Source organism: Ursus americanus, chromosome 2 (assembly GCF_024610735.1).
Source record: "Ursus americanus isolate L20-20 chromosome 2, mUrsAme1.1.p, whole genome shotgun sequence".
NCBI classification, from domain to species: domain Eukaryota; kingdom Metazoa; phylum Chordata; class Mammalia; order Carnivora; family Ursidae; genus Ursus; species Ursus americanus.
Window position 1 is genome coordinate 46,873,219 of NC_142128.1, and position 27,986 is coordinate 46,901,204.

The 27,986-nt window shown below is 44.7% G+C and overlaps 1 protein-coding gene across 1 annotated transcript; it reads right to left on the bottom strand.

Annotated features, from left to right (window-relative positions):
• Window positions 1–5,676: 5,676 nt before the first annotated feature.
• Window positions 5,677–27,336, bottom strand: SH2D1B (SH2 domain containing 1B). The gene is made up of 4 exons (XM_045809705.2): window positions 27,058–27,336; window positions 12,279–12,342; window positions 10,015–10,180; window positions 5,677–8,424 (listed from the first exon to the last, which is right to left on the bottom strand). The coding sequence occupies exons 1-4, from the start codon at window positions 27,219–27,221 to the stop codon at window positions 8,387–8,389; spliced, it is 432 nt and encodes a 143-aa protein (XP_045665661.2). The 5' UTR covers window positions 27,222–27,336; the 3' UTR covers window positions 5,677–8,386.
• Between the last annotated feature and the right edge of the window lie 650 nt (window positions 27,337–27,986).

The window sequence follows — 27,986 nt, forward strand, 5'->3', positions numbered from 1 at the left end:
GAACGGGCTATGTTAGCATGATATCAAAATACAGCGGAAGCGCCAAAGCAGGGGGCCCGATGAATTTCAACTGGTAGTGTTTTTCCTCAGAGCGTCATCTGAGTAACTGCTGAAGAAAACCAACAAAGCAGAGGTCTTGACGAAACCCACTTCATTCCTGAAGTCTGTGCATGGGCTGCTGGGAACCCCGGTTGGCCTTCAGAATTAATGGAACTTGCTAGTGCAGGATGGCACCTCAGACGCTGCTCCCAACTCCGAGAATGCCTTCTGGTTCAATTTGCTCTCAGGCTTTGGAATTCCTTTCAGGTCAGCGAATCTGGGGAGTGTTCTAGAACTCTCCGTGCTTTGACTCGGCGTCCTGTCCACCCCCGTCTCTCCCACCAGCTCTGCAGTCCAGCTGGCAGCTGCGGATGTCTCGACAACGGTTTATCTTTGAGATTTGGGCCCTCAGGGTCCCCTGGGCTTCACTCTGCAAGCAGCATGTGGGGTGCCCCACGCGGAGCCCCCGCTGCGGCTCCCCTGGGAGCGGGAACAAGTAATTAAATCTGCACAAAAAAACTTCAGCCCCCGTAGATGACTCCCTGCCTCCCCCCGGACAGCGTCCTACGTGCAGATGGCATTTCGTGTCTTTCAGCTCTCCCACGGAAATGCACTCTGGAAACTTTAATTTAGGTTGTTCAGGGAAAGCATCTCCGAGTGCTCTCCCCTCCAGCACCCCCTCCACCCCGCTGCCCTTCGCGCTGGGACGCGCTGTGAGAGCCCAGAGTCCCCAGCACGGACTAATGAGAAAATTCCTCCGCGTTGGGTATCTAGGGCTCGTCTCTCCTCAGACACAAATCCTCTTTGTGTCCAGCTTATCTCCAGCTGCTGCCGTGATAAACAGTGCCACTCGAGGGAGCCCGGGCCAGCCCTGCCGCACGGACCGGACGCCTGGGTTATGGCCCACATGGACGGGGAAGCACGCTTGACGGAATGCTGAAAGACCAACTCGGATGCACCAGGCTGCTCGCTCTCTCTCGTGGGAGGTGCCTGAGCGATGTGTCCGCTGCAGACACGGCCAGCATTTGTTCCCTGGAAATGGCCAGAAAGGGAAAAAAAAAAAAAAACCCAAAAAACCCCAAATGAAAAAGCAACCCCCCAACAAACTGCAACTGATTTTGTTTCGTTTTTACTATTTAACCAGTTAGCCGTTTTCAGGGCCATTTGCTACCTTCTTCCTTAAAGCCCCGTGCACGTTTGCCACCCTGTTCTTTCTGGATCCCTGTGTGCTCGCTGACTCCTGTCGGTCCGGTGGTTAAGCGCAGAGGCGTGTTCGGCCCGCTTCACGGGCTAACTCACGGCACTTGGAAGATGTTCCCTTTGGTGACATGGGAGTGGTTCGGGGTGGTCCAGGCCACCGGGAGGCCAGTGGAGCAGCCTGGCCTTCTGAGATGGAAGGAAGTGAGCCCCACCGGCTTAGCGCTCGCAGCTCCAGGGTCTGAGCTCCCTCTGCATCCTCAGCCCACCAGGGACAGACCCAGTTGCTGGATAGGAGAGCTCAGAGTCTGGATTACCCATCTTTGTACTACCTCCCCAGCCTTCTCCAGGTATCCAGTAAATTCTGTCCACTCTCCTTGCTCAATTTAAGTCCTAGGTCCTCTCTGTCAAGAACTGTCAGATGGTCTTGCAGCAGACCTGGAGAACTGTCGTTAGACCGGGCCAAGGGAAGACATTTTCGAGGAGCTGGGTCTTCCGGATGGGGGATGGAGACCGTCTGGGAAGTGACACCCCCCTCCCCCCGCCGTGTAATGAAGCTGAAGGATGCGGCTGTGGTCGGCAGCCCTGCCCAGGCCTCACCCCAAGACCTTGCTCATCACCCAGCGGAGATGTGGGTGATACCTGCTGTGAGGAGGCCGAGACCTTCTGTGAACAGCCTGAAGAGGTGTGAGACGGGCTCTCTGCTCCGCACACCGCCCCCAGCCCAGCCCCCCTCGCCAGCTTCCTCTCCTCCTACCGCCTCTGTGCCTCAGTACCCCAGCCCCCGACATGCTCTGAACTGCTTCCATGACTTCGTTCAAGGCTGTCCATCTGCCTGGTCCCTCTCTGCCTGCCTTTCTCTCTCCTCTGACTTTGCCAGGCTATCTTAATTAATCCTTCACATTTCAGCTCAGGCATCCCTTCCTCTGGGAGTCCTTCCCAGATGCCACCCCCGGCCGTGCGGTCTTCATCCTGGCACTTGCCGTGTGATGTGGAAAGCATGTGTTTCCTGGTCTGTCCCCCAGGCCCCTGAGCCCAAGGAGGGGGGCCATGCCCTGTCCATCTCTAAGGCCTCAGCCTGCAGCACAGGGCCCGGCACATCTCAGGAGCTCAGTAATCAGTAAAGATGTGCTGTGAACTGAAGTCCAGGAACTTCTCATTTATTTCAGGAGATTTTATAAATATGTTCCCCACACACAATCAGGTGCTAAATTGTGTGGAACTGACGGGGCTCTCACTGAGGTCTGGAGCCGACCAGCCCCTTCCTCAGGGCCTCTGCCCACACGCAGTCCCTGCACCTGATCGTGGACTTCAGAGGATTGAGGGAAGCCACTGGCAGAGTGGAGAATGATTAACGGGCCAGTGTGTAGGTCATTTATCTCCAGCCGGAGCCTCCATTAATTCAGTTCCCTGGACAGGTGCCACCTCACCGCGGAGCCAGCGGAAGCCGGCACGCATGTCCAGCCTCCTGCAGGAAGGGGCACACTTCAACACCAGGCACCTGCCCGCCTCCGGGGGCCACTTCTCCAGCACTGCATTCTGATGCTTAACATTTGCTCTCTACCACTTTGGGCTTCGCTATTAATTGGTGCTTTATTCTTTTTTAAAAGACTTGATTTATTTATTAGCACAAGCAGGGGGAGCAGCAGAGGGAGAGGGAGAAGCAGGCTCGCCACCGAGCAGGACTCAGGGATCATGACCTGAGCCGAAGGCAGACGCTTCACCGACTGAGCCACCTGGGCGCCCAATTGGTGCTTTATTATTATATTTCTAAAGCTCCTATATATTCCAGGAATTTGTGCTAATCAATTTGCATTCATTATCTCCCTTGTTTTTCTCGATAACCCTGTAAAGGAAGTCCTGTGAAGCCCATTTTTCAGATACAGTCTCTCACTGTGTTCCAAGAGAGTTGCACCCATGATCTCATTAATTCTCACATCTCTTGACATAGTTATTTCAGCCCCATTTTATAGACGGGTACACCGAGGTTGAGGCAGTGACAGCAGAGCCTGAATCTTAAAAACACATGAAGGGCAGGGCAGGACCTGGAGGCCTAGGTCTCCAGGTGTTTTCTCTCCACATGGCTCTTCTGTTTCCATCACACCAGACTGATAAAAATCCTCAGGAAATGGTCATGGCCCAGAAATAACTTTTTGAGTTGGACCTTTTCCAGGGGTTCCAATGGACCTTTTCCATTGAACTCTGAAGATTCGTGCAGGATAGGAATTGAGAGACCCATTCACCAACCCCCCTCATCTTACGGAAGAGGAAAGAGCAAAAGCTGCATTTTTCCCCGTGTTCTCCTGTGCTGGCGTGGTCTCTGATTCCCCACGATACTCTCTGTGGCGAGAACTATTACCCCATTTTGCAGGGGAGGCTGGCCAGAGGCTAAGCAAGTTTCGGCAACTTGCCCAAGGTCACTCTACCAGTAAGCGACAGAGCTGACACTAGTGCCGCTTGAAAATATTCGTTCACAAGGGTTTTGGGTAGAAATCTCTAGAATTTGCAAGATTTTCAGCCCCAAGCGGAAGTAACAGTCCCACTTCTGCATTTCAAATTTCAAACTGCGGGTTGGGGGGGGGGGACAGGCTGGCTTATACACTAATCCTGTTATTGACACTGGAGATTAAACATTTAAGTAAGAGGTATTATTCCGAGGAATGGTTCAGGTTTTAATAGCTACCAGGGTTCATCACCGAGCTTTTTTTTTTTTGAACACACGCACACCATTTGTTTTCTTGGTTATTGTCTGACCTCTTGTGGCTTACTTTAGGCATTGCAGTTTCTGGTAACTAATTTTTGCAAAAGGTGGCTTTGTCTTGTTCCTAAGATCATTTCCTAAGAACAAATAGTATGTGGGGGAAAAAACCAAAAGAGATGGCCCTTCCTAACTAAGAATTCCAGTAAAAGAGAGAAAATAGAGGGGAGGATATCTTTGGAGAAAAAATGAAAATTTCCAGAAGTCCAGAAAGGTTAAAACAAAGAGAAAATGGCATATAGACTTTCAGACAGGATAGGGAAGGAAAAACTCACACTCAGACACATTACTGTGACATTGAAGACCGTAAAGACAGACCATCTTTAAAGTTCCCAGGAGGGGCGCCTGACTGGCTTGGTCGGTGGAGCGCATGACTCTTGATCTCTGGGGTTGTGAGTGTGAGCCCCACGTTGGGTGTGAAGATTACTGAAAAATAAAATGCTTTAAAAAATGATTTTACTTATCTGAGAGCACAAGCAGGGGGTGGGGGAAGGGCAGAAGGAGAAGCAGACTCTCTGTGGAACAGGGATCATGACCTGAGCTGAAGGCAAACGCTTAACTGAGCCACCCAGGCGCCCCTGAAAAATAAAATGTTAATAATAAAGTTTTCAGGGGGGAAAATGAGCTAATAAAGAGAATCGGATTGACATTAGACATCTCAATAAGAATACCAGGTACAAAATAATAATGGCTTAAGATTTTTGTATTGTTGAGGGTGTAGGAATAGATGATAATTCCAATTTTAGATAACAGAACATCAAGGGTGATGATGGCAACGGATGAGAAGTGAGAGTATGCTTAATGATAACAATCGAAATATTTTAAATATTGTAGAGAAAAACAAAAATACAGGTCTTAATAAGGTATGGGTGACCACCAAAAATGTCTTTAGGAGAAAATAGAGCCTTCAGATTAGCATAGGTGAACTTGATCTGTTTGCCGGAAAGCAGAAAAAGGAAACAAAATATGGTAAATGGAAAGACTGGAGTAAGATTTTTATCTTAGCTCAGGCTCCTGTAACAAAACACCATAAATCAGGTGGCTTAAACAACGAACATTTTATGAGACTTTATTTCTCACGGTTCCAGAGCCTGGGAAGTCCAAGATCAGGCGCCAGCAAGTTGGGTGTCTGGTGAGGGCCATTTCCAGGGGCGCAAACAGCCACCTTCCTACTGTGTCCCCACAAATCCTTTCTTGGTGCTTACACAGGAGAGAGACTCTGGTGTCTCTTCTCATAAGGGTCCTAATCGCGTCATGAGAGCACCACCGTCATGGATTTCTGTAAACCTAATTACTTCCCAGAGGCCCCGCCTCTAAACACCATCGCACTGGGGGGCAGAGCTTCAACATATGATGGGGGGTGAGGGACACAAACATTCAGCTCAGAACAATGGCAGACATAAACTCCAATAGAACAAATTGTAATAAATGTAAGCGTATTGAACTCACCAAACAAAAAGAATCTTAACAGATCCAGCAATATTTTGTCTACAGAAGACAGAGTTACCACAAAAGATATGAGAAAACTTGAAAACAAAGGGATGGGAAATTATATGCTAGGAAAGTATGAATGAAAAGAAAGCCAAAATAGCAATTTAAATATGAAGCAAAATATAATTAAAGGCAAAAAAAAGCACTTCATATAAAAGAAATAGATTAAGATGATTATAATTATAAAAAGATATACACCTAAAGGTATAACATTAAAGTTAAAACAGGAATGGCAGAACCATAGGGACAAATCTGTACACCAACTATTGTAATTAGAAGGCGAAACTATTATATATTGAGTTAAAATGAGAGACATTTCTCTTTCATAGGTCAAATAAGTGAAAAATCTATAAAAATATTTGTTTTACATGTTTTGTAATCTTAAATGCATAGTGTGGGTCTTGAGAATGAACTTTGAAATGAGTAGAACAATTCTCAAATGAAATATTCACAGAATGTTCACCAAGGAAGCCTCAGAAGTCAAGTCAAACCATGTTACCTAACCATAACGCTCTACAGTCTGAAATCAACACATAAATAAGAGCTGAAATGTATGTTTAAAAACAATTATGAACTACATTGTCCTTGATTGAAGAGGGCATTTTTATACAAATTAAAAATACTTTGACCTGAACAGCAATAAACAGTACTCATGTTAAAATTTGTGGGATACCACTAAAATAGTACCATGAGCTAAAGTCATGGCATATATATATATTAGAAAATGTGAAAATAAGCCAGATAAACTTTAGAAAAACAAGTATAAAAAATCACTGAAATCAAGAATAGCAATCTAAAAACAAGATTAACAAAACTAAAAGCTGGCTCTGGGGCGCCTGGGTAGCGCAGTCGTTAAGCATCTGCCTTCGGCTCAGGGCGTGATCCCAGTGTTCCGGGATCGAGTCCCACATTGGGCTCCTCCGCCGGAGGCCTGCTTCTTCCTCTCCCACTCCCCCTGCTTGTGTTCCCTCTCTCGCTGGCTGTCTCTCTGTCACATAAATAAATAAAATCTTAAAAAAAAACTCAAAGCTGGCTCTAACAGGACTAGTAAGACGGATAAAATTGATTAATAAAAAAGGAAGGCAGGAGAGTGACGAAGGAGGTATGACTACAGTCACAACAGAGTTTTAAAACTCATATGAACTATATGCCAATAATTGCAAAAGTTTGGATAAAATGGATAAATTCCTGGGAGAACAAAGAATGCCAAAACTGGCAAAAATAATCGAATATACCACTAAGCACTGAAGATATTTAAATAGTAATAAAAAATCCCCTCTCCTCTTCACCAGAGCTTTAAACTCATTTTTGTAAAAGAGTACTAATACATTTTCAAGCATCGGATCATCCTTACCTCACAAAGTTGTAGCAGAAAAGAGACAAAGGGGAAAGCCTGCTTCATTTACTTTATATGAATAGTGTACCCATGATACAGTAAATTATAGTTCTGCTTGGCTTATGAGCTTTAACACGAAAGTCTTAAATTGTTAACTTTCTAAATCCATCAGTTTATTGAAAATAATACAGCATGATCAAGTGAAGCAATGAAAAGGTGGTATAATATTAGCAGGTTTATTAATCTAATTCACGTCTATGATGGAATGAAGATAAAAGGAATGTGACTATTTCAGTAGTTGCAGAAACAAATCACTTAATAAATTTCAAGGCATTTTTTTTTAAGTTTACATAATCTCTACACCCAACATGGGGCTCAAACTCATGGCCCCAAGATATGAGCCGCACGCTTTTCTCAGTGAGCCAGTCAGGTGCCCCAAGATATTTCTGATGAAAACTAAAATAGTTGTCTTCAAGGCTACAACAAACATGGTACTGAAATGGAGAAAGTTTCTATACATTCCATGCAACACTGGGACCCGCACACGATTAAAATTTTTAACTAGCCAGAAAAACGCAAAGGACTTAGAACAAATTCAACAAACCCTTTGGGAATGTGGTTCTAGTCAAAATCCTGCGAATGGGCACAACTCTACGTAGCACATGTTTCCACATTGGAGAATATGAGGGAGACCCAACCATGCTTTGGTGGCACTTAAAATCTAGATGGGAACAGGAACCACACAAAGGAGAATATCTTCAAAGTCCCCACAGATATCACTGCGGTACAGAATTACATCCGTGCTGCTAAAGTGGTTGGTGCATAAATGAAACCAGGCAAAACCAGGGAGAAATTGTGGACGTGTCTGGCAAGAATATCAAGATTAGTAAGAAGGAGAAGAGCTAGAATGCAGGGGAGAAGGACAGGTGGGAGGTCAGGGCCCCCACCATGACCAAGACCGGGACAGGCCGGTGCAGAGACCATGAAGGCTGTTTGGAAGGCTGGGACTCAGAGCCACTCCCGGGTGCAGCTCCATGACCCCAGGACTCCTCCACTCCACCCGCCACATCCGGGCTCAGCAGAGCGGGAACTTGTGTTTGCTTTACAGATGAAGAAGTGGAGACCCCAGACAGGGGAGAGGTTTCTCCAAAGTCACAGAGCCACGGGACTGGAACTCAGGCTCAGAACTCATGGCCAAGCGTGCTCTCGTCTGTCTGAAGCTGTGCCTCCGATCGCCTGGTCTGCGGGAGGCCGTCAACCGTGATGTAATGCTGTCTTTACTAAGTCAAGGAGAATAGGTTCAGGCTGTCCTATTCCAAGCAAGAAGAGTGAGACGGGGGAAGGAGTTTCCAAGCTGCTCGTGGTGTATGCATGGGAGGCAGGGATCTGGAGAGCGGTTTCTCTGAGGCTGGTGGACAGAACATCTTCAGTCACCCAGACCAGGAGAGTTTGAATTGTCCCCTAGAGCTCAGTCTTCCAGATCCACACCGGCAGGAGAGGCAGGGTTTCCAGTAAGAGCTGTCACCCCATCTCTACTCTAACTGCTTTGCTCAGTCTCTCTGTCTTCAAGGCAAGACCTCCACATAGTCGCTGTTACTGTTCTCTGGAGGGAAAAAAGCAGAAGACCAGCCGTGAGGCTCAACGCCCAGGAGTCACACGGACCAACCTCACTCAAAGGAAAGAAGACCTCTCTTCCCCAGGCAAGGATGACCTCGATGCCACATCAGAGTGACATCTTCAAGAGCTGGCGTGTCACAGGGAGCTCTCCTGGCAAAATAGGGGGTCTCTTTATAAGTTTAGGCATCCGAGTCTCCCACTCCAGATGCCTCCACTCACCAGCAGAAAGCCTGTGTCTCCCTCGGCATGAGAACTTCTGAAGCTTATTCTAAGGAGGCCAAGGGAAGGGGAGGAAGCCAGTGCGCTGAGGAGAGGATGTCTCCCCTTCAGTAGCTGAAGACTTGGAGTTACCTACCAGAGCTAATCAAGCACGGGCAGCCGGGATGGTAAGACTCCCGCCCAGTTCTTAGGAAAGATCTTGAAAGGACTCTCCCCTTGGCACTGGTGATTATTTTATCATTGCTGGACAGATACGACCACCGTCCCCACCAGCCTCAGCAACTCCTCCAGGTTTTCCTAAGGGCTGCGGCACATGACGTTCCTGGGTTTCTAGCTCTGCCCCCTTTGGGGCTTTTGTTCCTGTAAGTTTCGGTGGAATGGGACCATGGGACTAAATCTGTAGGAAGTGACTTTGCGTGTACGTGGATGCACAGTCCTCGGCAGGGGGCGGGGGCAGAGGAGGGGTGGTTATTTTCATCATTAAAACCCATGCTTAGTTTTGCTGGGAGGTGAGAAGCTTGCCCTGGCAGCCCAGAGGGTGACTTAGACAGTAGAATGTGGGGAGATTGCAGGCTCCCTGGAACTCTGCCCTCTGCCCTTCTCCCTAGCCAGCGTGTCTCCCCCGAGTGCCCTCCGCCCAGCTACAGATAACTGAAATCCCTCTGCTTAGATACGTGACCACACATGCCACCGTTAGAAAACAGGAGTAAACCGTAAATGTCTCAGCAAATCCGTGTTCAATTCAAACCATGTTGTAACTGACAAATACTAGAGAGATGATTTTCTAAGGGCAGGTTTCAAGGGGAGTCATAAGTCACTGTGGCTGCTAGTGATACGATTTGAGAGGCCTCAGCATAGATTCTCTGCACTCAAATTTACTAACCATCTCTCATTTTCCACCATGGCTTAATTCCGTTAGGGATATGTCTGAAATAATTTGTCCCCTAACACTAAATAAATGAATGCTCAGCAAATATTGAGCAAAATGTAACAGTATGGGCCTTGGGGAGGGCACTGAAGCAATTTTCTCATTTGAAAATTTTCTCTACTTGTCCGTCTATTCTCAAACCCGTGGTTCACACAAGGTCACAGGTTGAGTTTGAAGTCAGCTCTCCCAGAATGCCCGGGGACCACTCTTGCTCTTCTGACTAGCCAGGCAGAGCGCCCCATGCGTTGGCCACCTTCAGGGGCTCAAAGACGCTGCTTCCCACCAAGACTGACATTGCTTTTTTGTGGGCAAAGGCTTTTAGAGAGAAGACAGCAGAACACCGTGTGTATCTGTATAAATTCTACAAACTCGGCCAGTGGAAGAAATGGGACTAAAGTTCCTTTCTGACCCCCATGTGAGAGTTTTTACCGTAAATACTATCCAACTTTATCTGTGATCTTCTCCATCTCGGGCAGAAGCTGGCTTGCTTCATCGGATGTCCAAGTTGAACCACCAGCCCTTGATCTGGTTTTTCGAATGTGGAGATCAATTCCTTTAGGTCTGTAAAGAGCCGTTTGGGAGCACCTTCCACGGTCTGCCAAAACACAAGAAGTTCACTCCTCACCTGTGTGCAATGTGACACATCTCAAAGCAGCGGTGTGAGCCCTCAGAGCAGGGCTGCCTCTGAGCTTGCAGACCCAAAACCAGCAGCGAGCAGATCATGCTTAAGAGCTGACACCACGCGAAATACACAGAAACCTTTGTTTTTAAGACCAGCCCCCGACTTGAGCTATTGCGAGTAAAGAGGATTCGTCATCAAGGGAGCCCACCTAGGTCTAGAGTACTGAGCGAGCCCCCATCCTTGGCAAGTGTGTCTGGGACAGTTCTGAGAGCTGTACTGCAGACGGTAGCCCACTGGGAGCTGATGCCAGACGCTGTGCCTGGTTTTCTCAATGATCCCTGGGGCTCTCCCATGGCTCCATGTCAGACTACAGAGAGGGGTGGAAACCAGAAGGTTCTCTGACATAGGGTGTGGTTAACCTCCATCAGACACGCAGGCTGACACTGAAGTCGGCTGCAGGAAGGTTCCATATAAAGTCATCACTTCAACCCTCACGACAGGCTCTGAGTGCATTGCTGTTCCTTGGTGAAATGCCCCTGTCCCAGTGATAACTGATTCCCATGCCTCTCTGTTCTGTCCAGACAAGAGACAAAACAGCGTATTAAGGAGTGACCGCAATTTCCCAAAGCATGCACAACAAAGGAAAGAGTTAATATAAGTTGCTTTTTAGAAAACATTTTATGTTGAAAAAGCTTCAGACTTGAAGTTGGAAACACACTTTTAAAATTTTTATATATATCCTTCACCAACACCCCAAATGCTTTTTTTAATTATTTCTTTTAATTTTTTTTATTTATTTGACAGAAAGAGAGAGAGAGCACAAGCAGGGGAAGTGGCAGGCAGAGGGAGAGGGAGAAGCAGATTCCCCACTGAGCAGGGAGCCCAATGCGGGGCTCTATCCCAGGACCCTGAGATCATGATCTGAGCCGAAGGCAGACACTTAACCAACTGAGCCACCCAGGTACCCCTTATACTCCAAATGTTAACTTTTATATTGTACATATTTGCTTTTCATTTTCTTTTTCTAAATGTACATGTGTATACACGTACAAACCTAGGGATACGTGTATATATCTTTTTAAAAAATATTTTGAGATTAAGTGCAGACATGATAGCTCTTTAACCCTAAATACATCAATATTTCCAAAAATATTGGAATAGTGAAATATTGAAATATTGGATATTACATGTCCACATTACAGTGATTAAAATGAGAAAATTAATCTTGATGTGATGCTACTTACTAATCTATAGACCTTATTCAAATTTTGTCAGTTGCCTCAATAATGTCCTTTGTAAGAAAAGAAAAATTATACACACACACACGTGTATATATATATGCTTAAACATATACATGTGTGTGTGATGTGTGTGTGTGTGTATGTGTGTGTGTGTGTTTGGGGATCAGGGTATAGTCTAATTTCTTCTAGAAATTCACAATGAATATTAGCATATTGGAGATTCTGAGAAATCTGGCAGTGAAAAATCTGCTTGACCTTGTCTGCAAGTGTTTCAAAAAGATTATTTCAGGATTCTCTGTTAGTAAAGATTCAGTTAAACTTATTACACTCTACTTCCTAAGCCAGAAAAATTATTTCAGAACAAAAAGGATTTCCTGCTTAGTGCTCAGTAAACCAGAAAAATTAAAGAAACCCCTAAGACTGCCCATTGACTGATGCTTCCCTTTATATTTTCATACAATCGTGGAGATCACTTGTCTTCCTACGTGTTCAGACTTCTCCCCACCTTCCCATTCCAGCCCACCCAGGTCACTGTGTCTTCTAACTGAACAGTGGCCACGCCTGGAGTCCAGGCTGGTGCATTTGACCACTGGGGCAACCAGGGTAGTGTGCCTCTACACGTCTGAATAACAGCCTTGAGTATTCAAAAACTCTCCCTATTTCTCCCAGAGAAAGACAAGGTTTGCTATGGATCTGACTCTAACACTGTATGTTGCTTCTCTTTTTAAAATGCCTCTCCGTGGCCACATCTCAGGTTCGAGAGATGATTTCAGGTTCTTCTCCCCCAATCTTTTGTGGCTGCTGTTACAGGAGTTCTCATACATTCTTACCTGTATGTTGTAAAACCCATGTTTCTCTTTGAAGATTCGGTATGTGTAGACGAAATTTTTAAACCTGTGGAAAGATGACTGTGTGAATCATAATGTTCTCATATGCAAAACCAGGTCACCTCTACCACTCTCTTTTCTGCGCATGCCTTTGGCAATCTTGGGTCCCCAAAAGAAACTGATAATTTCCAGGCATTCTCACCTGTGGGAATTTGAAAGAGACAAAGGCTTGGAAACGGGGACCCTTATTCTGATGGTGGAAGTCTGGGCTTGTAGCAAAGAAGATAAGGAAAGAGAATTTACTATTTCCATGGTCTTGGTACTTCTCTCTAGTTTTTTCAGTGAGCTCTAAGTTGATACAACATAAACACCATTGAGCCATCCCTGTATTGTTAACTAAATGACGTGTCATTGAACTTGATGAAGATAGTTAGTGTTAATTAAAACAGAGAACGTTGGGAATTTCGCCCAATGATGTATTGTGCTCTCCTTCTTCATTGGAACTGGTGCCACTGGCTAAGTTTTCTAACCAGAATCTAGATAACAGACCCAATCTAGCAATTTCCCAAGCAAGACACGGCATACATACATTACCATATTTCTCCAATTCCAAGATGCCATTAATTGTAAGGGATCAATTTAACAACAGCTTCCCGGGAAGAAAATGGATACAGTAAATGTCTCTATCAACTGTTCAACACGTTCTGATTCCCCAGAAATATGAAAGTGTTAAAAAAAAGAGGGGCGCCTGGGTAGCACAGCCGTTAAGCGTCTGCCTTCAGCTCAGGGCGTGATCCCGCCATCATGGGATCGAGCCCCACATCAGGCTCCTCCGCTATGAGCCTGCTTCTTCCTCTCCCACTCCCCCTGCTTGTGTTCCCTCTCTCGCTGGCTGTCTCTATCTCTGTCGAATAAATAAATAAAATCTTTTTTAAAAAAGTGTTAAAAAAAGAGAGAATGAAAGACATTGACATGAGGTTCAAATTACCTAACGATCGACCCCACCCCATGCTTGCATCTAGGCCAAAGAATCATGTGACTGACTGGGAATTTAAAAAGCAATTTAGAGCTTTAAGGGACAGAAGATTTGATCACTGATTGTTGGAGGCTTTGGCAATTGACTTCAAATCCCAATCCTTTTTGTTCCTGAGGGGGGCATTCCTGAGGCCAGAATAAGCCAGTGGGTTCCCCTAAATCACATCACAAGTAACAAAACGTTTCACATGAGTCCTTGTCCACATGTGATACAGTGTCCCACATCTGGGAAGAGGTCTCAAAAGGTTCTTTTCACAGAGGTAGCATTCAAGTTGGGATCCAAACGGAGTCCATACGTTGTATTTGGCCAATCACATTGTTCTTTGAAACACAGCTATCGTATGTTGAATTCTGAAATGACTTCACTTTTAATTACGTTGTTGCATTATCAGCTAAGAAAAACTCCACCAGAGGAACATGAAAGACTAAAAACAAACGGAGCTTCTATGTTACCTAGTCTAAAAGCCATATACTTCAAGTTCTAAAGACAGACTTTGCTCAAATATGAACTTTTTTCTTTTTTTTTAAAGATTTTATTTATTTATTGGAGAGTGAGAGAGTGAGAGAGAGCACAATCAGAGGGAGCAGCAGAGGGAGAGGGAGAAGCAGACTCCCCACTGAGCAGAGAGCCTCATGCGGGGCTCGATCCCAGGACCCTGGGATCATGACCTGAGCCAAAGGCAGACGCTTCACCGAAAGCCACCCAGGTGCCCCAAATATGATCTTTCTCTTTGCAAAGCATTTAAAATGAAATAACAAGCCACGTTGCAACAGTGCTTTGCAAAGAAATCAATTTATTGAACTTGTGATAGCTATGTGCCTTTATTTTGGAATGTTTAGGGGGAAAAGACTCTGTAAGAGATTATGCAGCAGTGAGATGAGTATCTCCTTTATAGGACTACAGTGTCATTGGGTAAACATAAAAACTTATTTTTAATATCCCCTGTTCCAATTATTATTTTATAAACACCACTTATAAAATTCATAAAAGAAACAGGGTTTTTCAGCATGCATTTGCACTAAACATGCATAAAAAGACCATGCTTACCCCAGGTCTTCGCCCCATCACCAATGGTGACGGAGGAGCCCTCTCTAACCAATGCTCACAGTTTTGCCTCCACTCTGCCTTGAACCTCCCGGGCTACTCTCATCATACCCTCCAACCCTGTTGTCATCATTACAAGAGCCCCAGTCTTATAGGTTCTGAACCTGTTCTCTGAACATCCCTGTCACCTTCTTGCTCTAAGAGAAACCTGGCTCTGCCCCAGGACTCCACCACCCCTGCCGCATGTCCAAGGCTGCTTCTTTCTCCCGAAGCCCCCTCCCAGCAGGGCCTGGAGGGGAGGCCAGTATTCTTGTTGTCAGGGCTCTTCTGGGTTGTCACCCTCCTTCCTCCAAACCCAGTGCTTTTCATGGCATTAGATGACGTCACCTACGACCCCTCCCCCTGCAGCGGCTCCCGGCCCGGCTCATCGCCACTCATTTCTCTAGGGTCCAGCTCTTAGCTCACGGTCACTGTCTTCAGTGCTCCTCCTGCCTAAATCTCCAGCGATTGTGGTTCACGTGTACACTACCCTCCGACGCACCAGGTCCTCAGGTCCTCCAACTCTTCTCCAGTGGGCTCGTCCTGCACCTACATCAGCCCCTCACTCTGTGTTCATAACCAGGACTGTGGGGCCCAGCGCAAAATGAAAATACAGCCAGAGCCCAGGCCCTGGCTGGCTCAGTCAGTTAGGCGTCTGACTTTGGCTCAGGTCGTGATCCCAGGGTCCTGGGATCGAGCGTCGCGTTGGGCTCCCTGCTTAGCAGGGAGTCTGCTTCTCCCTCTGCTCTTCCCCCCCATGTTCTCTCTCTCTCTCTAACAGATAAAATCTTTAAAAAAAAAAAAAGGATGCACTTAAAAAATAAAACAAAGCAATAAAAACCCCAAACAGTTAGAAATTTTGAGGTGGGGACAGCGGAGTATTGAACCAAGTGCAGGGCCCTATGAACGCCGGGCTCTGGGCAACTGCATGGGTTGCAAGTCATGAAGCCAGCCTGCTTATAACTTTGAACTTGTGATTGCTCATAGCTGCAACCCTTTCATACTGTGAATTTCACACATCCCACTCTTGGGCCCCGACTGCCAGATCCTTCCCTCTATTCGCTGACCCCATCAGTGCCTTGACCACGGAGGCTCACATACTCGCCTTTATAACCATGCAAGAACTTTTCATGCCGCTCTCTGGAGCTAATCCCTCTTCTGCTGGAGGCCACCCATTGTCATCTATTCAAGGACATAGTTCTAGCAATTTTTTCCTCTCTCTCTGATGTCATTAATTACTGTTCTTTACACAACAGCCAGAGTGGCCCTTATTTGAAAAAGGGAATCAGATGTTTTTTGACTTACAGAGCTTTATTAACTTTTCCCACTTGTGCGAAAGATTTTCCCAGACAGATAAATAGCATAAATATTTGTAATCTACTTGCATTCGATCTGCTTTTGATTTCAGCATAATGTATTTTGTCATCAATTCTTATTTCTTCTAATGTTTAAGAAGTGCCTTCAAGTGGTGTGCCCCCCGAAATGTGAGTCGGGTCATGTCCCTCCTCCGCAAAAAAATATGCTCAATTTTTTTTAAGTTTTACTTGTAAGTAATCTCTACAACCAACATGGGACTCGAACTCACAACCCTGAGATCAAGCGTTGCATGCTCTTCCAACTGAGCCAGCCAGGCGCCCAAAATCTGGTCAATTTTGAATAAGAAAAATAAGATTGGTGTGGGGGGGGAGGGGATGGTAGGGGGTATTTCTGTCTTAACACGTCTCAAATCTTCTTACAAAGCAATAATTAAGACAGCGAGAACTAGTTCCAGGGTAGAAAAGATATTAATGGGATAAAATAGAGAGCCCAGAAACAGATCCGTATACATCTGAAAACTTTGTATTTGACAGAGCTAACACAGCAGATCAGTGAGGAGGGATGGACTATTTGTTACATGGTAATGGTAATGTCTTTTTTTTTTTTTTTTGACAGAGATAGAGACAGCCAGCGAGAGAGGGAACACAAGCAGGGGGAGTGGGAGAGGAAGAAGCAGGCTCCTAGCGGAGGAGCCTGATGTGGGGCTCGATCCCATGATGGCGGGATCACGCCCTGAGCTGAAGGCTGACGCTTAACCGCTGTGCCACCCAGGCGCCCCCATTAATGTGGAAATAAATAAAATCGGATCCCTACTTCACCTTCTAATTGAAGACCTAACTGTGAATGAACAAAACAGTGAGCTTAGGAGAAGAAAGTATAAGTGAACAACTTCATGACCTTGAGTTAAGGAAGGAGCTCTTACATCACAAAAAGTGCAAGCCCTAGGAAAAGATTAATAAACTCACTATATTAAAATTAAGACTTCCAATTATCAAAATACATTATTAACAAAGTGAGAAAGTCCACAGACGGGGAGAAGATCACCGCAGCACTACTGTATGATAAGAACACTAATGTACCATAAAAAAGGCTAATGAAATGTCCGTAAACATATGAAAAGATGTTTCACCATCAATCAGGGAAATACAGGTCAAACCACAATTAGATATCATTTCATACCAGATTGGCAAAGACATGAGAGTTTACTCATGGAAAATATGGGCTGTGATGTGAAGCCATAGAAAGTTCTACCTACAACTAATGGGGTTGTAAGGTAATTAGATACAATGTCTTGGAGAACAATTTGGCAAAGTTCAGTAAAGCAGAAATGCATACAATCTGTAAGCCCAAGTGCGTGCTGTTTGAGATTGGCAATATTAGCACAACACTGACAACGCCAATATTATATCATTTATTAAAAAAGCGAGGATCACAGACACTAAATATTTAATACATTCAAATACCTTTATAATCTATAACTCATAAATATATGAGAAAATATTAAGTAAAAGTATAAATTAATGAAAACAAGATAAATAGATATTTTCTAATATAAACTATCATTAGATTAGATTAATTGGGGCAGCTGGGTGGCTCAGTGGGTTCAGCGTCCGACTCTCGGTTTCAGTTCAGGTAGTGATTCCCAGAGTCCTGGGACTGGAGCCCCACGTCAGGCTCCAAGCTCAGTGCAGGGTCTGCTTAAGATCTCTCTCCCTTTCCCGCTGCCCTTCCCCCACCTCTCTTTCCCTCAAATAAATAAATAAATAATAAAATCAATTAATTGACATGTAGTATTCAAAGAAAACCAAACACTCCAAACACTCCAAACCTTATTAAATTTTCGTTAATAATGAAAAATTTAAAGTAAAATAGGTTTCTTTAGTACAATTTTGACGTGAAAAAAGGGAAGGAGAGAGGTAGGGATGAAGGGACGGGGAGGGAAGAAGGCAGGGAGGGAAGGTGAATCAGGGGGGTCATCACTGAGTTCTGAGGATTTTTTATGCAAATGTTTCCATCCATTGGAAAAGCATTGTCTGTTGACACCGTTGGGGAATGCTGAGGCCATAAAATTTAAGCTAATGCTGAACACTTTCCTTTGATTTGTTCACCTTCAATCTCCTCCCTTGTTCTGCAACTTTAAAAAAACCTGTTTTGAACCTTTTGGATCTTTATAGGAGTTGATATCTTTTTACTGAAAGCGGAGTTCTCCGCTTAAGCGTGAGTCACGTCAGCGGTTACGTTTCTAGGATTCCACCTGCTCACCGACCGCTCTGGCGCGGTCTTTATCCAAACACAGGAACAAAGCAAACAGTTGAAAAGGGTTCAATTTTCATTTCCGTGTCGCTGACATACAGTGTTCTATTAGTTTCAGGGGCACAGTATAGAGACTCACCACTCCCACGCATCCCCTGGCACTCATCGGGACAAGCGCCCTCCTTCATCCCCATCACCTGTTCCCTCCCCGCCCCCCACCCACCTCCCCTCTGGGGGCCAGCAGTGCGTTCTCTAGAGTGAAGAGTCTGTTTCTTGGTGTGTCTCTTTTTTCCCTTGGTTCGTTTGTTTTGTTTCCTAAATTCCACATATGAATGAAATGAAATCATATGCCCACGAGATTGCTCACAGACATTCACGCCAGTCTCAGCTGCCATCGTTCTGGTTGAGTCACCAGACTGTGATGTCTCCCTGGGACGGATACTACTCAGCAGTGAAAGGAGCGAACTCTGGCACATGTAACCCAACGGATGAATCTCCAAGTAATTATTCTGGATGAAAGAAGTCAGGCAAAAGGGGCTACTACTCTATGTTTGATTTACATTAAATTCTGGAAAATACACAGGATCCTCTAGTGCCAGGAAGCAGATGACGGTGCTCTGGGGCGTGGGTGGGAGGTGTGGCAAGGGGAGATCACAAAGGCGCACAAGGGAGTTTTGGAGGTGATGGAAATGTTCATTATTTGGGCGGTGGTGATGGTTTCATGAGTGTATGCAAATGTCAAAATTCATGAAATCGTACACTTCATTTTATATCAATGATACCTCAATAAAGCTATAAAGATCATGACATAAAAAGGTATATCAATAGAATTTATATTTGCTCTAATATAGAAACCGAATTTAAGTTCATTTTACATATATGATTCTTTTCATGGTTAGTCTTGGCCTTAGAAGAAAAATATTTCCTGTATTTGCTGTCAGGTACTTAGTAAACATGCGGTGGCTTGACCTCCAGCCTGAGAGTGACCCACAGTGGAGGACTGCTCTGGACGTGACAACAAGGAAGGAGATCCAGACAGGCACTCGATCATTTCTAAGGTTTATAATACCTGGTGTATTGAAATGCCTACTTTCTTGGCTATCCCGTGGAAATCTTCGACCCCATTTAAGATGTGAGAAAACACAGGGCTTACAAAGACCATTTTTAAATCTTTGGCATTACCTTTCAGTTGAGACGAAAATTTTCAGCGGGAGAAGGTCAGAATAGGGGCACCTGGGTGGCTCAGTCAGTTAAGCATCTGACTTCAGCTCAGGTCAGGATCTCAGGGTCCTGGGATCGAGCCTGCTCAGGGGGGAGCCTGCTTCTCCCTCTCCCCCTGTCCCTCCCCTGCTTGTGCACTCTCTCTCTCAAATAAATAAATAAATAAATAAATAAAATCTTTTAAAAAGAAAGAAAAGGTCAGAATATAGGTTTTCTGAGCTTCTGCCTATCTTTGAACTGTTTTACTCTTTTCAACAGGTTTAGCCTTATAAATGGCCATCAGGTGAGGCGCTGTGCAAGGGTCTCTGTTCTTGCTCTATTCATGACCAATCCATAATTAGCAGGCGGTCTCATGCTGTGACCAGTGTGACAGGGAAACTTCTTCACTTTCGAGTTTATAGTTTTATTTTAAACCAAACTTTGAAAGGTCAGTTGAAGGAAATGGAATTGACTGCCCTATGATGTCAACTAGGTCTATTCTGCATTTCTCCGTGCCTTGACGCAAGTGTGAAACGCACGTCAATGGAGAGTGCTTTAAGACTTTTGACTTCCGGACTTCTCACTTGTCTTGATTGGACTGTGCCTGCCTTGGTACAACCTTTTGTGGCGCTAACTTGTCAGTGTGTGTTAAAATGTTAAAAATTCTAGGATTTTATCTTAAGGAGAGAATTGGGCAAACTTTCAAAGATGTAGGCACAAAAATGTTAATTGTCTCAAATTACATGGGTCCATTGGACCAAAGTGGAAATAACCTGAATGTATGATTATGTACCAATTATGATAGATCTGATCAATAAAGTAATAAGCGATCATGAAAAGATGATGCGTATTGGCTTTCTTTGATGTGGAAAGATACCAACAATGCATTGACAAAAACAGTTCGCAAACCATCACGTGTAACGAACCATGTGTGTACCCAAATATATTTCCTTAGACACGCACGGGCGTAGAGTGCAGTCTGGAGCCATGTGTACTGAAATATTAGAAATGGTAATTTCCATGTGGTGAATTGAGAACATTTCTGCTTTCTTTTTTAGACCTTTCTCTCCAATAGATTTTTCTAAAATAATAAAAACGTTTGAAATATCTTTTTCTCTGCAAGTTCTAGAGTCTTTCCAAAGATCTCAGAATCTGAGAGACTCCTCCCCCTTTCCCCCCAGGTGTCTCCCACTCCTCCTTCCTATTGCTGTGTCCTCCTCAGTGAGGGCAGGTAGTAAGTCAAGGCCCAGAATCTTCTTCTCACCTGCGGCCTTCCGCTGGCTACAGAAAGTCCCTCCTGTCCCCTCAGGCCCACAGCTGCGGCCCTTGAATCTCCCCACATCTACTCTATTTTGACTCTACTGATTCTAAAAGCAGACCCAGTTTCAGCTTCTCACACTCACAAAGTCACATTGCACAGAGAGTGGTTTGGCCCATTGGCGTTTTCTATCAGGCTCTGCAATCAAGTCACATTTCCTGTCCACATTTACCGCAGAGCTTTCTGCTCAATACTTTGTGCTGCTGGGCCAACTCTCCATGTGACTCTTTCTAAACTTCCCCATCATGTTTTTGTTTAGGTCTGTGAAAGCATGGAAGTTGAGATGTTACCATTCTAACGCAGCAGAGAAGAAGGGGCCGCCCAGGTTTCGGAAGCAGAATGGCAAGACCGCGCAGATCAGGGTCTGCTGTCAAGCCCTCGAGTCCCCTGCTTGAATACTTCATAACACAGTTCCAAGGTGACTACCTGGAACATGTTTCAATGGCACTGGGGACATTGGTAAGAGGAGGCATAATGACATGTTGACAAGTTGGGCTTGGACAAGTTATTTAATAAGCTCCCGTTTCTTTCCCCACAAATTAGGGATAATGTCACCTACTAGAAATGGCTTTGCAAAGGGTAGAGGAGATAAGGAATGTGACATGCCAACCACAATGTTTGGCTCATAGAAAGCACTTTCATAGTGGCTACGAATGCATAGATGTAGAAAATAAGCTAATTCTTGTGTTGTGCATCGTGTTGGCTTTGCTCACTGAGGTTGTGTATTGAAGCATGAATTGCTTTGTGTGACCTCCTCAGAGGACCCTTCCTGTACCCAACTGGAAGTAGCCTCTCTATCCCTCCCTATACTATAACCGTGTTTGGTTTTCATCATATCGTCTCCTCTGGCTGGACTGTGTGTTCATGAGGGCAAGACCGATGCCTGTAATGTTCATCACTATTTCACCAGTGCCTAGAACCGTGTCTGGAACATATGAGGCGCTTGGTATATGCTTGTTGAATGAATACATAAAGGTTCTATTATTTATCCTCCAAATCTCAGTTCCGTCAAGGCTCTCCACACCTCATTGTGGGTCCCTTCTTACTCTCAGTTCCCATACGCCCCAATGGGAGTGTAGTCATCAGCACACACTCCACAGTACTCCCCCCCCCCATTTATTTCTTTATTTTCCCCACTAGGCTTTGAGCTGTGTTGAAGGCACCAATTGAGTGCCTAGCATAATGCCTGGCATATAAGAGACTTCCAATACTTGTTGAACAACTAGAATTGAATGGTTTGTACTGATCTGTGTGATAATAAAATTTCACAAAGATCATGATAAGGCCCCTTCCAATGGGGGCCATTTGACCCAAGCCTTAAGCTTGAGGATACCTGAAATGTGTCTGCCTTTCAGGGACATGGGCAGGGAAGAGGGTGAGGACTGATTATGGGCAGGTGCCCCCCAAATATGTATTCTTCCCTCTTTATTGGATTTTAATATTATTTTTTATGTTCCTTGGTGCCTTTCATTTTAGAAGAACATACAAGCTGGGTTGATGCTCCACGAAACAGTTGAAAAGAAATGTTGATTTTTAAAGAGAATCCCAGTAGAGACTACGTACCCTGAGATCTGGATCAAAGTCTTCCTATCTCAATGACATCCCTTGCACCTTCTTTTCCCATTCCCACTGCTTGCCACCCCCCAACGCTAATTCCTCACCATCTCCCCACCATCTCCCATAGACCCAACAGTCTCAACCGCCATCATCAGATGGGGCATCCTCCATATATCAGATTGGAATTCCTAAGACTCTGGTTGGAAGTTTGGAGGGTTCCAGTCTTACCAGTTTCCTGCTTGGAAACCATCTACATCTCCCAGCTATCTATGGGCTCATTCTTCTCAGACCCCATAATATCCCAAACGTACTTTTCCAAAAGCTGGTTTCCAAGCCACCTTTCAGGAACCTGTATGAGTCAGATGTGTTTTAAAACATCCTACCTCGAGACCTCTGTTTCTGCCCCCTGCCCTCCCTGACATGCCTTCCATCTCATTTCCATGTAATCAAATCTTACCACTCTTCCAGGTCCCAGCTCAAATACCATCTCCTCTAAGAAGACTCTCCTGCTTATATTTTCTGCCCTTCAATTTGCATAAAATTATCTGTTCTTAAATTTATACTTTACCCTTTTTTAATTTATTTACATGCTTTGGATCTCCTTGAAAAAAAATTGCAGGTTCCCTATTGGAATCTCCCTAGGCCCTACCATAGTGTTTGAATATATAGCAGGATAGATATACTTTTTTATATACTTTTTTCATTATAAAAGTCATACTTGCACATGTAAAACACTTAAGCAGTACAAAGTTATCAAATGAATAAAATCCACAACTTTTCCTCTAAGTCATTCTTTCTCAATTTCCCAGCTGTAACCACTATGACAAGTTTCTTATATACCTTCTGGAAATTGTGTAGGAATATACAAGGATCCAGGCATACATTTTTTTTTTACACAAATGGGATCATGCTTTGCATCTTGCCTTTTTCTTACCATAGATATTGGAGGTTTTTTCATACCATATATGGATTTACCCAATCTTATTAATCAATTTGCACATACTCATGCTGTCATAAGTAAGATAAGATAAGCTATTATTAGGTCATATAAGGTAGGTGTTTAAAAAAAATAGGTATTTAAAGAAAATTTAAGTAATCTCTATACTTGGGGCACCCGGGTGGCTCAGTCAGTTGAAGGGTGGCCTTCAGCTCAGGTCATGAGCCCAGGGTCCCTGTCGAGCCCCATGTCGGGCTCCCTGCTCAGCAAGGAGTCTGCTTCTCCCTCTCCTGCTCCCCTGCTTGTGCTCAGTCTCTATCTCTCTCTCTGTGTCAAATAAATAAGTAAAATCTTAAAAAAAAATAATCTTTACACCCGATGGGGGCTTGAACTCACAACCCCAAGATCAAGAGTTGCACTCTCTACCAACTGAGCCAGCCAGGGTAGGCTTATTTATTCACTAATAAGTGAATTTTAGGTCAAAGTTTCCATCCATGCATTTTATGTTTGGGCCACGTTACCATCCGAAGAGACTGTGTTCACCTGTGTGGGGGGGTCTGCTTCCCGACACCCTAACTTCGTCTGGGTATTTGCATACTTTATGTTTGCCTATTGAACAAGTAAAAATAGTATCTCATTATTCTTCCAGTTTCTATTTCTTTAGTTATGAGTGAGATCTAGCATTTCTCCTTCTTTCTTTTTCACACTTCTGTTTCCAAAAATCTCCTTCTCTTTCCCTTTACCTAGTTTTGTGTTGATTTTTAAAACCACTCATTCACTCGTCCTGTCAGTTTGCCGATAGTCTTTCAAGTTGTTTTTATCAGCAGGTTTTTAAAATAGTGGTCAGATTCATTAGACTTTTCTTTTTCGTCTTCTGGGCTTTACATCCTGCTTAGAAGGGCCCTTCTCAACCCCAGGCATATATTTTAAAAGTTCATTGTTTCTTCCTAGTATGTGTGGTTTCATGTTTAAAAAAAAAAACAAACTTACACATTAGAACCACTTTGAATTAGTTTTACTTCAAGAAGAAAGGAATTCAGGTGTATTTTTTTTTTTTTTAGATAACCAGTCAAGCACTGCAACATCATTCATGGTTGTTCACCATCATTGATGTGAAATACTCTTTTCATCATATGCTTAATTCCTATGTAATTGGCCTTACTTCTACCATACTCTGTATTCTATTCCATTGATCTGTCAGCACCAAACTCCTTTTTTTTTTTTTGAAGTTTTTTTAAAGATTTTATTTATTTATTTGACAGAGAGAGAGAGAGCATAAGCAGGCAGAGTGGAAGGCAGAGGGAGAGGGAGAAACAGACTCCCCGCTGAGCAGGGAGCCCAATGCAGGGCTCGATCTCAGAAACTTGGAATCATGACCTGAGCCGAAGGCAGATGCTTCACCGACTGAGCCACCCCAGCGCCCTTAAGATTTTAAGTAATCTCCACACGTCACGTGGGACTCCAGCCTACAACCCCCCCAGCTCAAGAGTCACAGGCTCCACTGACTGAGCCAGCCAGGCGCCTCTAATCCCCTTTTTTTAAACAAAAAATTTTTTGGCTATTCTAGCAGGTTCCTTGTGCTCCATGTCCCACCTGAGTAAGCTTTATGATCCTTGAAAGAAACCTTTAAAAATTCTGTTATTTTTTTTTTACTGGAAACGTACCGAATTTATAGAATGCGGTAAACTGATATGCTTCCAAATTGAGTCCCTAATTTCATGTACATCTTCTAGCGAGTTCCCCAGTAGGTACTGAAGTTTTTTTCATAGAAACCTTACACATTTCATATCACATTTATTCCTGAGTATTATTTTTTTGCTAATGTAAATGACCTGTTTTATTATATATTCTTCCTGGTTACCGTTTTTTTTTAAATGAAATGCTATTGATTTTAATTTCAATTTTATAAGCAGATACTATTATTGAATTTTCTTGAATTTACTTTTTTAGGTTTTTTTCAATTAAATCTTAGATTTCGCAGGCATAAAATCATGTCAACTGCAAATAACAATAATTTTGCATCTTCCTTTTCAATTTTTATCTTTATTTCTTTTGGCTAATTACACTTGCTCGTATCTCTTGGAAAATGTTCCCTAGTAGTGCTGGTATGAGAATCACCGGCTCCTTCATGATTTTAGCAGCAATTCTCCTATGCTTCACCTGGCCTTTGGTGAAGAAAGTATCCATCTGGGACACCTGGGTAGCTCAGTCAGCTAAGCTGCTGCCTGTGGCTCAGGTCATGATCCCAGGGTCCTGAGATCGAGTCCTGCATAGGGCTCCTTGCTACTCGGGGAGCCCACTTCTCCCTCCACCTGCCACTCCCCCTGCTTGTGCTCCCTCTCTGTCTCTCTCTCCCTCTCTCTGACAAATAAATAAATAAAATAAAATAAAAAAGAAAGTATCTATCTAGCTTCGTATGGCTAAGAGTATGTAAGTGCATGCATGTGTGTGTATTTAATTGAGGGATGGATGTTGAATTTTCGCTAACACCTTTTAAGCAAATTTGACCAAGTTATGCAGTTCATCAAGTCTGATCTACTAATACGTAATTAAACTACTAATTTACCCAACTTGGAACCATCCTTGACTTCTTGGAACGGACCGAACTTGAACATAGTGTATTTTCTCCTTTAATGTGTTACTGGCTTCTGTCTTGTTAGTAGTTTCTTTAAAATGGATATTAATTGAAATTGAAATTGGTCTATAGTTTTCTTTTGTGATGTGTCCTTTTTGGGGAAAAAAAAGGTTTTACCTTCATACATAGAAACTGGGGGGAAAATAGGGAACAGAAGACAAACAACTCAAGCTAAAAATGGGTAAATAATGTGATTGTGCAACTCTCAGAAGTAGGATTACCAACAGCTGAAAAATGTATGAAAACACTCTCGTCATCCCTGGTAACGTGAAAATTCTAGCTGCTGACCCCTCTGGGCTATCTTTCTTTTACCTGCATCCCTGGTATCACGTAACAAAGAAAGAGATCTCCGTCTACTGTGTCAGTCACGACAGTCCCTTTTGTCCTCACTCTCAGGGGCACTGAGGCATATCTGTAGACACACTTGGGTTTTAATTCCTCTAGCAGGTAGAAGAAACATTTCAGTGATCTCTCCAAAGAGAATGTTTAAAGAGAGTAGTTTCCTACTGATATCTGTTCAGGATTGTTTTTTCTTTCTTTCTTTCTTTCTTTCTTTCTTTCTTTCTTTCTTTCTTTCTTTCTTTCTCTCTCTCTCTCTCTCTCTTCTTTCTTTCTTTCTTTTTTTAAGATTTTATTTATTTGAGAGAGAGAGAGACAGTGCACGAGGGGGAAAGGAGCAGAGGGAGAAGGAGAAGCAGACTCCTGGCTGAGCAGGGAGCCAGATGTGGGCCTCGATCCCAGGACCCCAGGATCATGACCTGACCTGAAGGCAGAGGCTTCACAGACTGAGCCCCCTGGTGCCCCCCAGGATTGCTTTCTAAACGGGACTAAACAAGCTTCAGCAGCTTCATAGGGAACTCCCTGGCAATGCCAGATGAATTTTAACACAAGCAAGTCGTTTGAGAAATCGGGTCTCTGTTTCTTCATCTAGAAAATGCTTATGCCGGCCTTGATAGGCTATAAGAAGGATGAAAGGAAACGATGCATGTTGAAGCTCTTTACAAATCTAACAAAATTCGGAATCATACTTTAAGTGTCACAGGTGGAGGCGGCGGAACACGTGTGCACACTTAGTCTCTCGCATTGAAATTTCATAAAGGACGTCTGGCCTCTTCCATAGCAACTGAGCCGACCTGTCCAGGAAAGGGCCCTTCTCCCCGGCACCTTGCCTGTCTCCCCCTCACCTCCATGCTTCCTGGAGCCCTTCCCTTCACAGCCCCCCACCCCCGCGGCTGCAGAGGGTTCTGCTGGGGTGGCATTTGCTCCGGGGAGAGAAGGGCAGGGGGCAGAGCTGGGACAGACACACCCCTCGCATGCTGGTCAAGCAGGGCCTGCTTTGCTCACTGGGGCTGCAAGGTCAGAGGGAAATACAACCCCTCGGGCATCCAGCTGTCAGGACCCCACTCAGGGTAAGGTTCCCGATACATGGAAGCCAAGACTACTCACGAGACACACAGGCACAGAACCCCGGGCATGGACTCGCTGTCCCTCAGCAGGAAGTTGCCGTCTCTGCCGTTTTCCAGCAGCAGGGTCTCGCAGTCTTTCTTGGACAGAGGGCCATGGTAATAGGGCAGATCCACGGAGGGTCTTTGGGGAACCCTGTAATCCATCCCCAGGTCCGGGCCGGCTCCTTGGAGGGAACTGGACGAAGGGGCCTAAGGCAGCTTGTGGAAGCTCGGGGTCCGCTGGCTGGTGGGGGTGAGGCGAGGCGGGTCTGCGGGACGCAGGCAGTTTTGCAAGATTCAGGAAATGAGAAGGGTGGGGTGGTGAAGTGACCACACGTGTCAGCTGTGAATGACCCTAGTGTGATTCACAGAAGTACGTGAGAGCAGTTTGAGCGCACAGTATCCTCAGCGATGTTCGTGGCTGGGGCTGCAGGGCTGACGCCGAGCTCCCCGGACCTGGCTTGCAGCCCTGTATAGCACCCTAAATCCTCCGTTTTTCAGCGTCTCTGGCTGCTGGTGTTCCTTTCAGAGAGCACACTATTGCCTTCTGCTGTGATGGATGCCTGTGGCCTGCGGAAACTGCCTCTGATTATGCTATGCTAAGCTCATACCAGGTGATCGAAAAGTGTTCAGACGCTGAATGAATCCAGGTATGTCCCGAAGTAATGGAACAATTGAAATGTAGGGCTTCCATGGGTCAAATGGCATGAAAAATGGAAGGCATCCATGGGAATAGAAAGCAGCTGAACACAATGGGGGAGGACAGCCCGTCCCTGGTTGCGGCTCTTAGCCATCGACGAACGAAGGCTGCTGTTAACGTCTTCTGGCATCACGCTTTTTAGGGAAGGAGCCGGTGCAGGTGGGAGGGATATCTGAGTATGCAAAATTAGTTCAGGCTTGCATCTCTAGGGGGAAGAAAAGAGTACAGTA

Bases quoted from the DNA above. Each gene is read 5' to 3' on its own strand.
- SH2D1B (XM_045809705.2), bottom strand. From the start codon at position 27,221: ATGGATTACAGGGTTCCCCAAAGACCCTCCGTGGATCTGCCCTATTAC. The intron at 12,343-27,057 runs GTGAGTAGTCTT...ATCTTTCCACAG, and splicing joins GTTCTGTGCCTGTGTGTCTC to GTTTAAAAATTTCGTCTACA. The intron at 10,181-12,278 runs GTAAGAATGTAT...GTGTTTTGGCAG, and splicing joins ATGGGTTTTACAACATACAG to ACCGTGGAAGGTGCTCCCAA.